The sequence below is a fragment of the Heterodontus francisci genome, chromosome 30 (assembly GCF_036365525.1).
Source record: "Heterodontus francisci isolate sHetFra1 chromosome 30, sHetFra1.hap1, whole genome shotgun sequence".
Taxonomy (NCBI): Eukaryota; Metazoa; Chordata; class Chondrichthyes; order Heterodontiformes; family Heterodontidae; genus Heterodontus; species Heterodontus francisci.
The window spans coordinates 55,992,328-56,008,574 of record NC_090400.1 but is presented as its reverse complement, the minus strand read 5'-3'; the positions used below and the strand labels follow the sequence as shown (position 1 = coordinate 56,008,574).

At 39.2% G+C, this 16,247-nt stretch overlaps 1 protein-coding gene across 2 annotated transcripts in view; it reads right to left on the bottom strand.

The window, feature by feature from the left end:
- The window catches only part of med13a (mediator complex subunit 13a), a 178,956-nt gene that overhangs the window by 130,687 nt on the left and 32,022 nt on the right, over positions 1-16,247 (bottom strand). For both annotated transcript variants that reach the window (XM_068010720.1, XM_068010721.1), the window contains exons 3-4: positions 8,856-8,940; positions 2,135-2,218 (exon numbers count right to left, since the gene is read on the bottom strand). In XM_068010720.1, coding sequence (XP_067866821.1) covers positions 2,135-2,218; positions 8,856-8,940 — 169 coding nt within the window. The remainder of the gene's footprint in view (positions 1-2,134; positions 2,219-8,855; positions 8,941-16,247) is intronic.

The window sequence follows — 16,247 nt, the reverse complement described above, 5'->3', positions numbered from 1 at the left end:
CTGCCCGAGTGTGTGGTGGAGGCAGGTTCAACTGAAGCAGGGTTACGGGGAGAAGGCGGGGGAATGGAACTGAATGAATTGCTCTTTCGGAGAGCCAGTGCGCACACGATGGGCTGAATGGCCTCCTTCTGCACTGTAACAATTCTGTGATTCTTTGATAAAAGCTCCAGATGGTGCAGTGAATGCAAGTCTCCAAGTTAATAAGGAGTAAAATTCATCATATGCATGAGGTTTCCAAATCAGCTTTTTTAAAATTAACTCTCAACATCCCATAGACTGAATTCTGGTAACCAGCTGCAGACCACTGCAAAACAAAAGCTGCTGCCATTAGGTCATAACCCTTTATTTTTCATCAACTATATGAAGCGACCTAGCCAAAATCTATTTTTTTTTTTAATTTAAAAAATTGTATGTGAAGCCTATCTACAGGAAATCCTTTCACTGTAGCCCTGCCTCCAGGGCTCAGACAGACACCATCAAATGCTCCCGCTTTGGTTTTGTGGTTTAGATGCACATCCAAACCACTCATAACTGCTTTGTAGTCATTTTGGTCCTCACTAGATATCCATTGGCTCACTTTCCAGCAGAGGTCACTAGATAGAAATCAGGAGGAACCCTGGCTTATTCTTTTCCTTCACCAAAAAGTACTAAAGCCACAGCCAACTCCAGCTATCAGCTCAAATCAAAACGTGCTTTCCTAGTCTATGCGGCTCAGTTATCACAGCAGTCCATTTGCCCACATCATTCTTCCTCTTCATTTAACTTTGATTCACTTTAATATATTGAATACTACCAACTTCAGAGGAAAAACAGATTAGTGCAGTTGTTAAGCTTGGATATGTGCGGTGGCATTTCACTAAACAAAAGGGTAGCTTAACAACCTGGCCATTTCAACTGTGTTTCCTCAGAGAAAATACAAATAACCCCTCCCATTGCTTCAGCCAAAATTTAAAAAAAGTCAGTTAAATCATGACTCTTCCTGAATGGTTTGCTCTTTAAAATAGCATTACTGGCAAGATTCCATTTTTCAAAGTTATTTTTAAATTTTCCTTGTGAAATGCCACATAATGAGAACTGAAATTTTAAAGTTGCAAACCAAGGAAAGAGGGTCTTTATTCCAACTGGTTTTGATGAAGTTTGTAAAAGATCTGAATGAACAAGGCCACAAAACTAAAGACAGAAATTAGGGACCAATGATAACTCTGAACAAACTACAAACACACACATGACCATGCATATCACAACATTAAACACTATATCCATTCCATCTGGGTGTAAAAAGATACATTAAGCAATAATGAAGGAATTAAATGTGTTTGGAATTTTTGATAAACCAATTATATTTTTGTTTATTGATAGAATCTTCAACCACAACACCAAAGATCATAGACTCCAGACTGACAGTAGTCTGTAGTTTTAGTCACATTCTGCTGGCTTGCAGTCAACTAGCTTTCAGAGGGGAAAATAGTTTGATGGTTGTCGATTTTATGCTTCTTTCCCATTCTCGTCAGGGAACATGGAATTTATTTGGCCATCAAGTCTATCCCTTCCACAGTGCAGGAACTGAACATGGGGTGCAACAATATACAAGGAAAGCCTGTGAATGAATATTCTATAATTCCAGGAGGTATTCAAGCAACACGTCATAATATCTATCCATTCTCACATTTGTCCTGCCCATGCTCTGAAGCAGGGGACGGAGGGGTGGTTCCTCTTGGTTATAGCAGTATGCAATTGCCACGGCGCACGGGTGGATGCTCCCTCAGCTGGCCCGATGGATGCACAGGACCAGGCCCACAGGTGCAGACTGTATATATATATATATATATACACATATACATACATATACACACACGCACACACGAGAAAACAACTCACCTAGGAATTCAGAGGCCAGGTAACAGAAACTCAAAGGTCAGATCTATCCAGAGACAGTGGAGGCTAGAAATTTTCTAGAGATTAGCAATGTCTAACCCATGATTCAAACAGGTTGGAAAAGTATAGTCGATTGTCGAAATTTCAGCAAAAATGAAAGTCAGCATATGCAAAATGTGAAACCCAAATTCTCAGTCAAGAATTCCACAGATGTATATAAAATAAAAAGTAGCTCTGCTGCAAAAGTCACTATTCTTACCTTTTGTTCACCGGTTTCTCATCCTTTTCATATGGTTTCACAAACCACTTCCCAATCCGCACAAAGTTCCTGTTCAACAGGCATCTTTCAGAAAGAAAATAAAAGGAACACAAGGTCATAGATCAAAGCACTCTGAACTGCACCACTGGAAATCTCTGCAAGTCACTGCAAATATTCAAACTGATTTTCTTTCCTAGAAAAGAAATAATGTAAGAAATTAGAAATTCTGATCCTGTTTGGAGTTGGGTTCCAGCTCAACATGCCAAGCTCACCACACAGGAGACACACTGAGCAAACACCCAGCCATTCCCCAGAGAAGGGAAGGCCAAAAATATATTTAATCCAAGTTCACATTTACTTTCAAATTATCAGCTCTAGACTAAGTGGCAGATTCCTTGAAATAGTTCAAACAGGTCATGGAGAGACCCAAGTGAGGGAAAGAAAAGTTAAGAAAATGCTGCAAAAAGAAAAACGACACTATTGTAAAAGTTATTTAAAACTCGCTGCAGTTGCCCTTCTATTGATCATTCTACTTCAAAAATTAAGTCAAATGCACATGCGATTTCAGTCACTGATTTTGAAACTCAAGGGATAATCATTAAAGAATATGAAATACATTGAAAAGCTGTCAAGAATATTTGCATTCAGTTTTACTTGCTCATTGTTTTTCTAGCTTTTCATAAACAGATTGTATATGCAAGAGGTTTGTACAATTTATCTTAACGGAGGCACACCACAAAAGCTCATCAATACCCAATACAGGTTCAACAGATGGCATAGACTGGAAGTCACAGAATTTGGGTGGCCAGAGGGTGATCTTGGTCACTTGCTTTACTGATTATTTTCTGGAACTTACGGATGCAAGATCTTGAATAAATTCAGCTTGAGATTATACATGGGGCAGGGGGCCAGGACCCAAGGTGCCTGGAGTTCACCTATGGCACTTTAGCAGTTACAACCTCAAGCTGCACTCTGAGAAAGCCAACACCTTGTCTTGGTTTTAAACACCGTGTGCTATCTATCACAAGAGCAAAATTGACACTGCCAGTATTTTCCTCCCAGAAAATGCGAACATTTTCATGTTACTCCTGCTTTTGTTACAAAGTACAGAAGAATTTCCTACAGGTAACATGGTAACTTTTGAACTTGACTGTTAACAGTTGCCTCTAACTGCTGGAAATAGCAGCAATATGTGTGACATCTATTTATGTTTTGCTTTATCAGTTCAAATATAAGTAGTTAATTTGAAATAGCTACAAAGTCATGGCATAAGCAAAGTAATTTCAAGCCAGGCCTGACATTAATCAGCTGGCCATGGAGATAATACAGTGTCTGCATTCTATTTGAAACAGCAGGTTCTCCTACTTAAATAGTAAACTTGCAATTGTAAGACAAGGCAAATAAGCCATTAATCTACTTGTGGATTCTTCATTTTTATCACTCAATCCTCTCCTGAAAGAGTAGCACAGGCTGTAATGAATTTTCGCAGGTGTTATCCAGATGGCTAATCTGAATAACTCTTGCTAGCTCAAGTCCATGGAAGTCAGTCACCTTCCAGCTGCCTATCCTAGTGGCCATTCTTTATGCATGCACAAATGGGAGCAGGCTATTCAACTGTGGGGAGGCATTAAGGAGAATCCAATTCTGTCTTCGCCTGCTGTCCACACTCTTACCAGTAGGATTCACTGGATAATAGATTCTGAAATCTTCTCAGCTAGTGTTTTGGCAGCATGGAAAGGAAGACAAAAAAAAACAGGAAAAGCTACAGGCAAATAAGGAATTCGACTGGGACAGAAAACATTATACAGGAGCAGAAGAGATGTAAACATTGTATAATGAAGAGAGGTTTAAATATAAAATCAACACCTGTGTGTGTTTTTTTTTAATTGGGTACCGGAGAAGAACAAAAATAACATATGAAAGCTATGTATCGCTGTTCAGGAAAAATTGGTGTAATCTGACAAGATTCACAGAATGGAATTTTGCATAATGGGTGGTTGGCAAGGGAAAAAAGTGTCGAGAGAAAATCGTAATGTACCCGATACAATATGGTTAGGCCTGCAAGACCTGGGGATTGGAAGAGGAATTTTGAGCTTTAGTGTTCCTCAGATTGGCAAGTGCAATTCTCTGGGTGGAGGGCACGACTGTGAGCATTAAAATGGGATCATCACTTTTTCTCCCTAGTGTGAAGAGTCTCAACAAACTCCCTCTTTCAAGATGCAAGGAGCAGTTGGTCTTAACCATAAGCCACTTTTCACCTAATCACAACCAAATCCCCTCATCAGCAGCTGCTGTAACTGGTTTTTCAATGTTACAGTAATTTATTAAAACATGCTTGCTCAACAATTTTTTTTTGGAGGGAGAGAAGTAGAAAAGCAAGCAGGACGGTTTTTGACTCAGGGTGGGGGGGTGGTGGAAGAGCAGAGGAGAGAAGAGTGCGAGACAGAGGGAGGGAACAATTTCTAAACTCGAGCACTGTACCTATTTTAGTCATTAGCACCACACCCACTTCAAGTATGGAAATCTAGTTGGAACAACATTTAATATTGTCAATCAATATTTAAAAACACAAAATAAAATTTTCTCTGCTAAGTTAACAAATCTCAGCCAGGTGACAAAACAGCACTATAATTAGCCTCAGTGCCCTGGCTAAAGGAACGGTAACCTCCGATGCAAATGTATATGTAGACAACACGTAGTCAAAATAAGGCTTGGCTATTATACAGTTTGCCCCCGTCCCTCCTGCGAACAGCCTATCAACACTCTATGCTCGAGCACAAATGGGCAAGATATCAATCGCTCAGCAAGTCAGTAAATTCAGCAGGGGAAAAAAGGCAAGCATATCTACGTTCAGTGCTGGAAATATACTGTCAGTGCATGTTAGGAGACAGGTTAATATTTAGATGCAAGTTCCTTCCTCCAAACTCGAGGATTTCAGGCAGGGACTTATACCTGAAACATGAATGAGGTTTTGTTCTCTAAAGAAGTTGACAGATTTTTTTTTTAAAAAGCGTTTTCTGTTTTCATTTCCAATTGCCATCATTTGCAATTTTTCCCATTTGCATCCTGGTGGATCAAAAAAATCTGGCTTGAAAATTCTTATTCAAATTGCTTAGAATTATAATAAAAGCAAAATACTACAGATGCTGGAAATCTGAAATAAAAACAAGAAATGCTGGAAATACTTAGCAGGTCTGGCAGCATCTGTGGAGTGAGAAGCAGAGTTAACGTTTCAGGTCAGTGACCCTTCATCAGAACTGGCAAAGGTCAGAAATGCAACAGGTTTTAAGCAAATAAAACAGGGGTGGGGCAGGTGATATCAAAAGGTGTTGATAAGACAGAGTCACAGAATAACTAACCAGAAGGTCACGCAGCAAAGGCAAACGGTATGTTAATGGCATGTTGAAAGACAAAGCGTTAGTGCAGAGAGGGTGCTAATGGATAGAAAAATGAACAGCCCTGGCCCAAAGCACCAACATGAAAAAAACAGTGGGCAGGCACATGCTAAGAAAAATGAGTGATGAAACAAACTAAAATAAAAGAAAAAGAAAAAAAATAACGGAAAACAAAAAGGGGGCCCCCCCCGTCATGCTCTAAAATTATTGAACTCAATGTTCAGTCCAGTAGGCTGTAGCGTGCCTAATCGGTAAATGAGGTGCTGTTCCTCGAGCTTGCGTTGATGTTCACTGGAACACTGCAGCAATCCCAAGACATATATGTGGGTGCGAGAATGGGGCGGGGGCGGGGGCGGGGGGGGGGGGCAAGCAACCGGAAGCTTGGGGTCATGCTTTCGGACCGAGCAGAGGCGTTCTGCAAAGCGGTCACCCAATCTGCGTTTGGTCTCCCAAATGAAGAGGAGACTACATTGCGAGCAGCAAATACAATATACTAATTTGAAAGTACACGTAAATCCCTGCTTCACCTGAAAAGGAGTGGTTGAGGCTTGGATAGTGAGGGGAGAGGAGGTACAAGTGTGGGTATTACACCTCCTGCGATTGCAGGGGAAGGTGCCGTGGGAAGGGGACGAGGTGTTGGGGGTAATGGAGGAGTGGACCAAGGTGTCGCGGAGGGAACGATCCCTTCAGAATGCTGACAGGGGAGGGGAAGATGCGTTTGGTAGTGGCATCATGCTGAAAGTGGTGGAAATGGTGGAGGATGATCCTTTGGATGTGGAGGATGGTGGGGTGGAAAGTGAGGACAAGGGGAACCCTGTCCCGGTTCTGAGAGGGAGGGGAAGGGGTGAGAGTAGAGATGCAGGAAATGGGCCGGACTCGGTCGAGGGCCCCGTCAACCACAGTGGGCGGAATCCTCGGTTCAGGAAAAAGGAAGACATATCAAAGCGCTGTCATGGTAGGGTGCATGATCAGAGCAGATGCGGAGACGGAGAAACTGGGATAATGGAATGGAGTCCTTACAGGAGGCAGGGTGTGAAGTGTCGTCAAGGTAGCGGTGGGAGTCGGTAGGCTTATAATGAATATTAGTAGACTTAGAATGATAAATGTTTGAAGTTAATCTGTGTTCTCTTCGACGAAAGTCACTAGATCCAGCTTTCCTTTTTAAAACTGGCCCCATTACTGCCAGAATGAGTGTAATGTGCACAATAGGCTAGAATTTTGGATTAAAACAGCAGTTTCTCAGCTTTCTGAAGACCACTCCTTTAATTCCAGACGGTTAGTTAAAAAACAAATCTATAAAGCAGACATCTCACAACCCAATACATGTGAAACTCTACAGGAATGACATAAAAACAAAATATTTTTTGGATTACAGCAAGGTTTTTAAGATCTGCAATGCTTCTTCAGTTACGGCACAAGATACAAGACGTACAAGGTACGCAAAGCATATCACAACTAGTGAACAGATAATTAAATACTATCCCGAGTTCTGGTCAGTTACGTAAAGGAGACATCCAAGTGCAGGAAGCAATTCAGAGAAGAGCCATGAGGCTGATCAAACCCCCACCTTGTCGGAGGTTATGAGGAAAGACTGGACAAACATGGAACTTTTCAGCCTTGGAAAAGAGGGCAACTTCATTTATAATATACATGATGATAAACGATATGTAAACAGTCAATTGCGACTATTACTTGAAATTAAAATCCGAGAAGTGGTCAGGTTTAAACTGGAAAAATGCAAATTTTGCTCTGATTTCATACAAAAGCTGATTAATAAATGGCATAGGCTTTCAGGTAGAGTACTGGAATCATTTAAGAAAAACAGTAGGTGTTGCCGTGGGGGAGCTAAGGGTCTTTGATTTGAAGACGGCTGAATGGCCGCCCTCGTCCATATCTACCTTGCTGTCATTAGCAATCATAAGTGATAACTGCATACCATATGTATGTCTGGCATAACTCACTCAACTAACTTAGTCAGGTGGATCAACATGTTCATCCTATATGGTGCCTGGGCTACACATAGAATGCTGACTTATCAGTTGGTCATTGATTGTAGACCAGAAACACAGACTAGATTCCGACAAATTTCTCTTGGCCGAAGCACGTGATTTTAATTTAAGCTTAGTTTATTTGTACTGTAAATTAAATATAATTAAATGCAGCTGACCTATTCAAATCACACCACAATGTTTTCAAATCATCAAAAATCAGTGACTAACACAAGTTTCACAATATATTTATTAAACTGCAATAAAAAAGCTAAACTGGAAAAAAAAAATGGGAAAAGTGTTACGGCCTTGCATACAAAATTCACATTAGCTTATCAAGCATTTAGCTATGAGTGACAGGAGCAGCCCAGTTTATGTGCAGAATTCAATTGGCAAAATAGGAATAGAAAATACATGGTTGTTCCAGCTTTCAATTAGGACACTATCAGCCTTCAATTGTATCCAAGACTGGTACAGAGTTAAACTGTATGAGAACAGTAAAATTCCAGGGAGATGAAAACATAAAATTTACCAAAGAAATTTCTAAAGTTAGAAAATAATGTATTTGCAAATAGACAAGGGGTTTCATTTATAGGATTAACATACAGTTGGGTGGGGAGTGAAGGAGGGATTTAAGGCAGATAGTCTACGTTCTATCTAAACAACAGGATACAATACAAAATCAATTCATAGTTGAGAAAATGAAAATATGTTGTAGGTAACTAGGGGTGGTGTGGTGAACTGCAACATAGCTTTCTGAAACTGGGCTCAATCCATCTGGTACTGCTCAAATGAAAGCCACGAGCTTAGGACCCATAACAACCCAGCTACAAGCAAGCGAGAGTCTAAAACACATGACTAGTCCTAATTTGGAACACTTCAGGAAGTTCACACAAAGACGAGAGAGATATTACTGGTGTAGGAAATGGAAAGGTCACGAGTGCAATAAAATTCTTCTGCAAGTGGTTAAGACGCATTGCTGGGACAGGTGTAATGAGATTTCCTCTGCACCTATTCCACACTACACAATAACTATTACTAGCCTTCTCATATTTAAATTTGAGGATGCTAGTAATGAAAAAGTATTAAGAATTTACAAGATCAAATTTTCTTCATCTCAAACTTCAACCTGCCAACACCACCCCCCACCCCAATTTTCCCTCAAACAACATTTTTCAATCAGGAAGATTGGCTGTCAAAGCAGAAAAATATCTGCAAACAATCCAGCCTTTCAAAATGATCAGGAATAGGTTTAAAGTTGCGATCAGTAGAGTATGTTGATAATAGGCACAGCAAATAAGTTCCACTGAATAGCTGATAGGATATTATAGCACATACCTTTCCAGTAAGTTGTGAATGGCCTTAAAAAGCAATGTTCGGCACTCGTAAGACAGTCCCTGTTCCCACAATCCCTCCTCTTCAACTGCAAAACGAAAAAGGCAATTTAAAAGTTATTCCCTGACAAAACGTAATTTTAAAAAAACTACGCAGTGAAGACAACTTGCATTTAGTTATCACAGGAAAATAAACTGTTGATCAGTCATTCTGACTGCTGCTCTTCCTGCCACCCCTCTTCGAGACCAGAGATCAATGATGTCCAAACTATGGCCCATAATCACAGGTAACTTAGTCCCATTTCCACTTGTATTTCTTATTTACTACTTTGTCCTGTTGAGATTTTCTGCACTTGAGTGTTTGTTTAGTGAATTCAGCCTAAAAGTAACACTTAATGAGCCAACAACGCTTAGTCAGAATACCAAGATTAGTATCACCAACTCAGCCAAAATGAAAGGAAATATGGAACTTAAACTTCACATTCACCGTAACTATGTAACACACAAAGTCAAAAATATTGAATGGATACCACTGATTTAATATAGCCAAACTAAAGACTGGTGAACAACAGGAATTACATGCTAATATAACCAGCTTCGAGTAATATAACACACTGTCATCTTTATAAGACCTTTTTTTTTAAAAAAAGAATTATATTTCACTATTTTCCAGAGCTCAAATTTAACATATCCATTCATTCAATAAATAAATCACTGAGGCCTACTAAGGGTGACCCACAACAGTGGCTAAATGCCTACATTGCTCCTATGGGTCTTCAAAACAACAAATTTATTTCAGAGTTAAATGATGTAGTAGTATCCTAGATATATTTTACAGAACTGACAAGTTAGCAAGCTTCACCTAGAGTTTTGCATTTTATTTACTTGCCCTTTGTCTCCCATTCCCAAGTTTCCATCCTCCTGCTTTATCTGAAAATCCATGGGGTAGAATAGCACACCCAATTGATAGGAGTTGTAAAAGTTGCTTAAGACAAGAAATATGTTTTATTCAGTAAGTACTTAGAAATAAAAAGTTAACTCTGTATACAATTAACAGAAAAATACCTACAGTTCAATATTGTAGCTGAATAGATGGATTACAAGACAGTTTAGCACAAACCACAAGGGGGCTAAGCTGAAGCAAAGGAATTGTCCAACTCAATTAGAAGGTTGTAAGCTTGTCCCAAGACTTGCTGTCACTGCAATCTGTTTGCTCAACTAGGGAAAATTTTGTCAGGCTGATGGATTACTGAAGCAAATCAAGGCGTTCCTTCGCCAAGTGTGAGCATATTCTTTCCAAAAAAAAAAAGGAATATTTATCTATTTGAATACTTTAAAAAAAACCAAAACAACTTATATTAAAGCTCAGCTACCAGTCGGATATCTGCTCAATGCAAAAGCTTTAGGTAAATATATCCATTTAACAGTTACAATTTTTTTTTTTAAATCACATTTCGGTGGAGGCAGAGGGAAAAACAAACAAGAAAAGGCATCAATTCCATGCAAACATGAAGAAAGTCTATAATAAAAATATCCCCACTGCAAAGAAAAAATACTACACACTACTGTGCATCAGATTCGGCTTTTGCTTAAGTCACACTTGTTTCTACAACACTTACAGCAACTGCATAACAGTTTGAAAAATGAATGAATACTGTAAAAGTGACTGCACTGCATAAACAAAAAAGTCTGGCAGTAAGCCTCAAGGTAGTAAATTCAATTGCATGATTTTGCTGGTGTTCACAAACTCAAATTGTGAAGTCATATCAGAATTAATCAAATGAATTGCTCTCTTGTAACTATCAGCTGCCTATCAAACATAATTTTAAAGAAAGGGTCTACATCCAGCAATATTGTTGAACTGATGCTTGCGGTTTGTTAATCTAATATAGTAGACATCAGCTACCTAGAGGGTTCAGAATTCAGTTTGATGCTATTCTTTTAATGTCAAATGGACATCCACGTACAGTAGAATGTGTTGGTTTGGATTACAGTACAACCATTTGCTGCCAAGTAGAACACTCAGTAATTCTGCAAGCAATTCTCTAACCAGCCAATGCAATTGCGCTTATAACTATCAGTGTCAATGTGATGATCACATGATGTAGTTATCTGCATTTGAATGCTTAACCAGAGAAAACTTCAAAAGCATGAGGAAGATGTGGGTCCCATACATGAACCAGTTTTTTAAAAAAAGTGCATTTAAAGAATTCTAGCATAAGGGAGGGTGGGAACAATGCGTAGTGAGTTTTGACACTCTTGGCAGACCTTGAAGAAGCTGAGCATTGTAAAACAGAAAACTGCAACTGCTGCCAAAAGCAGGCAGCAGAAGCTGGACAAACATCAACTCGATTGGATTTACCAATGGATTTTAACAAGGCAGTAAACACCTTAACAATCCAAGCAGAAGTGTGTGTGCGTATATAAATATCCATATGCGGATTTCAGGTTATATCTGAATGGCTGTTGGCAGTCAAGTAGCTTATAACTTGTTTCACAATTTAAAATTTGTGCAATTCTCATCTCCCTTATTAGAAAAGGAATACAATTTCCCAATGACAAAGTTAAATCAATCAATCTGGGGTAGCCACTGGAATGAAACCAGTGAATAAACTACTGCCATTTGCAAGAAGTTAGAAAAATCAACAATCCATTTAAACTTTGGCAAGTACCCAACTGTGCTGCGGAAACTGCCACAGCTTGCTTTGCTTTTCATGGAAACGCTAGTTCCATGCAGTGTAGAAAAGACTATCTTTTTTTAAAAAGATGGCCTTTTTCTCCTCAGACAATGTCACAATTGGAAAACACAAATCATTAAGGTTATCCTGTGAACCAACTAAGTAAAAAGGGACTTTGAAAGTGTTAGTCATTGCAAACTCAGTGATATTTGCCTTTCTATATTGCTGGGGTGCATGCCATTTAATAAGAGGATCGCTAACAGCTTTCTGAATAAGCAGCAGTAAAACATTCTAGTCCCATTCAATCTTCTGAGACTGTAAACTATCCTGTACAAGTTCTGGCACACAATCTGGAAACAAATACTCTAAAATCTACAACTTTCTAATTAGAGTTGCAGCAAATCTGTATATTCAAGCCTCTGACTGACTACATTACCAATGCTTTGAACAGTATTTTGTGCCACACAAATGCAGGAAATACAGGAATACAAGTGCCAAAGACAGTAAAAACACTTCGGGTCAGAAGCTCAAATGACTATTTGGCACCCAACAATTGAAAGCCAAAATCCAGCTGGACTGAACAAAGTCCCAGAGATTCAAGCTTTGTTACAGCCCTGCATATAATTCACATTCAATCACCCATGTAGTGTTGCAACAGTTTTCCTGATGCCACTCAGTGTGACGTGAACACAAGGGAACAAAGAGCTCACGAAACATAGAACAGATAGATTTTCATAAAAGCAAAGTTACAAAGTAACAAATGCCTGCTCAGAGTTCAAGGTTATAATACAATATTATTGTTTAGACAACATTCACAAACAGTAGATATAGTAACTTTTCACTGGGATACAACCTTTTAATACTTCAGCAATACTGTCACTGGGTATATTTTGCACAGAAGTACTAAGGAAAGGTTTAAAAAAGTAAAACTAGTTATTACTTAAGGGAATATACTTTAATGTTATGCCATGTGCTGCCTGTGTGATACTTAATTCATCACTTCAAACTGGCTCCATCACAAATTACAAACCAATATCTAGCAGTACTCCAACATACTATTATACAGCTCAACAGTCACTCCAGACATACTTGGAAGAACAGCCTAGAACCAGGACCTCTACTGGTTCAGGTGGTTGAAAAAACATGGTAAGTTTCCCCTCCAACCTAATTTTCAAAGTGTGCCTGGGAGACTGTTGTTTTCAGCTCCCACCATGACTATTTGCTTATTGTAGATTCCAAAAACATTTGGAAAGTGTTCATAGTCAGCAAACGCAGTTAACAGGAGCAAGTCCAACCCACAGCACCTGAACTGCCGGAGGTTGCAACAAAAAAAAATTCAAGGAAAACGAAGTGAACTATGTGCCACCCAACCAGCTAAAAATCACAGAACTACTTCCTTGTGAAGGGTTCCCTCAAAACACCCTGTTGTCTACTTGGTGTTGGACACTCATTAAGCAGCTTCTGTGTTTTCTGCAACATATCCTTCATCTACAGTAGCCAAACAGATGGTCTGCATTGCTGGCAGCCGAATGCAGAATCTATATTCTCCTGCCACATTTTCTTTGGCTTCCTGCAGAATTACAGGCTTGGTCTATAGTTTTTACACTGGTACCCCCTCTTTCACATCCTCCATTTTCCATTACTCAACGGGATATTGCATCATAAAGTAAATCTTGTACCCTATTACACTCTACAGAAATCCTAACATGTTAATATTTTGCACTTGCTACAATAAAGTTACAATAATTGCTGAACTGTGATTAAAATAAAATTCAGCAAGTGTTTGCAATAGAAAATATTTTCTTTGGATTCTTCTTTGCAAAGCAGGAGGTGCAAAAATGAAATTACAATTCTCAAAAGGATCAAGGTTAAGCATAAACTACTTGCCTATTTAAAAATTTCCACAGATACACAAACTATCCTTCGTTAGAGATTTACATCTTTCTAAACATAACCAAAACTTGCTGCCAAAAGTAAATCAGAACCTCCCTCATAGGAATACATGGCACCTACCATTACACTTCCTGAATTTTCTAAATTCAAAATGCTTCCTGATTTTTTGTTTAACAATTGCAAGTCAGATTTTAATTATAGTAGTATACCAAACAGTTAAATGTCAGAATCTGAATGACAACATTGGAAAACACAAGGTGTATGCAAAATAGGGTTGATTGCAATAATTACAATACCACCACCACCGCCCCCCCCCCCCCCCACCCCCCGCTCCCATATCATTTATACTAAGCCACAGCCAGCCTTCCAAAAGTGGTTTGAAGGTCCTAAATGTGATTTTGTTTAATTTGAGATAGAATTCCAAGAAGATGGTGTTTCCTTTATAAAATTACTGCTTAAACATGGCATACTCTACATTTAGACCATTCAAAATGTTGGCAGGATACATTTTAACCAGCCAAAAGGGTAGCAGATAGATTTTTCTTTTAGGAGGCATAGATACATATGCTGCACATGGATTTGCGAGCCCTCATCAATCCAAGTCTTCATTTTAGAGATTTGACAGGCTGTCTGGCAGGAATTTCAGACATAGATCAGCAGCAACTATTTTCAAACTCTCTAAATGCACAGCCAACAGCAGGATATGCATTTAATGCACAGAGTGCATTGTTAGGTGTTAAAATAATCTGGTAAAATTTGCAGAGGATACCACAAAGATCCTGGCACAATACCATTTGAAAAAGACAGGACTGAAAAATACATGTCAGCAACAGTGGGACCATTTAGTATCTCATTAACATGGGCAAATTTAATTTTTAAAATTTGGTAGAAGAAAATGTAATGAAAAGGGTAGATTTACTTCATATTCCTGCAAATTAGATGTATACACAGTTGCACATAGTATTATGCAAATTAGGCAGATTTGTGGTATTAACAGATAAGAGTTTAAGCAAACAAGGGCAACAGTAGCAATGAGCAGAAGAAAAAGGAGGGCTTTGAGTATTGCTTGTGTCCTTTGTTCTACTCCTGCTTCCAAAATTTAACTGGAGAAAAACAGTAGTTGTGCAGTGACCAATCATATAATACACCTCACAGCTGTCATACATTTTGCAAAAGTAAAGATGGTGACAAAAAAGTGAAATTACATCAACTTCACCTTTTATTTTACACACTTGGCAAACATCAACAGACCAATTTATTTTTGAAAGTTACACAAATTAGCTACTCATTTAAAGCCGGAACAAATTTAAACTCATCAATTTTGATACAACTTCATAAGCTTGATAAATACTGTCATGCCAACGTCATAACAAAGATTTGAAGTGCTGGGACTAGGATAATCTACCTGCATAACTTCACCAGTCTTCCAAAGTAAACGTCCTTTTAAACTTGGCACGTACTGCATAATTTTGATTAAACATTCAAGATTTACTTTTGTACTTCATAACGTGATGGTAGCTTGCAACCTCGTATCTGTTTTTGAGTGGGTAAACAAGACTACTTTTCTTGCCATTGCGTTTTGCCCCTCTCTTCACCCCATCCGTTTCACCTCTAGAAGAGCAAAGAATCCTTGATCCCACTGTTCAGCCAAGGAAGCTCTATACTGACTCCCAAGACATCCACAAGAGTAATCCAGGATTATTCAGGTGCCTGAAGGAAATGGATGACGGCCGTTCGCTTGCTGCCTTACCCACAACCTAGCTAGAACACATCACGAAACAGGTGCAAGACTGGTGTCCTTCTACAACAATTCACTCCAGTTGGTACACTGGTGTAATAGTTCTTAATTCTCCCTTTCCTCCCTATCTCTAATCTTCTCTAGCCCCACAACCCTCCAATGCATCAGCACTCCTAATTCTGGCTTTTTGAGCATCCCTGACTTTAATTGCCCCACTACTGGTGGTTGTGCCTTCAGATGGCAAGGCCCCAAGTTCTGGAACTCACTTCAAAACCTCACTGCCACTCTACCTCTCTCCTCCTTAAAGATGCTCCTTAAAACCCACATCTTTGACCAAACTTTTGGTCATCTGCCCTACTTTGGTGTCAAATTTTGCTTTCCAACACTCCTTTGAAATGCCTTGGGATATTTTATTACATTGAAGGTGCTATATAAAATACAAGTTATTGTATTCTTCCTACCAAAGTGAATCACATATTTCCCCACATTATACTCCATCCGCCACCTTCTTGCCCGTTCAACCCATTTATAACCCTTTGCAAACTGTGGCCTCTTCAGAAAGTTCGGTGGGAAAGTAAACTATCAGCAGATTTGAACAGAGTGTTTTTTTTTAAATATATTCAGATATGTGGATACCTTTCACCAAGTTTGTTTCCAAACCACACTACTCAGACATCCACACGAGCAACATTTTCCTCTCTATGGAATGCACACATTCTCCCCATTAGGGGTACAGTTCAGTTACTCAATTAGGTGGCAATTGGCAAGAGGCAAAAGGGGGAGCCCCATGTACTGGAAGAGTTTGACTTACTAAAATCATGCAGCACAGAGCAACGAAAAGCTGTTCACCGTTTGTCTAACTAGAATCATCTCGTCAACAAACTGCATTTGGGACAGGATACTGACAACTCACTCCACAGAGACCACAACTCTTGGTTGACTTAAAACAGCACTGTCACTAAAAATACAAGGTCCCCTTATTGCCATTCCATTTGAGTTTTATAAATAATAAAAGGGCAAGTTAAGTAGCAGTGATAAATTTGTACAAGGCAATGTTAGGTCACAACTGGGAGATTCAATTGGTGCG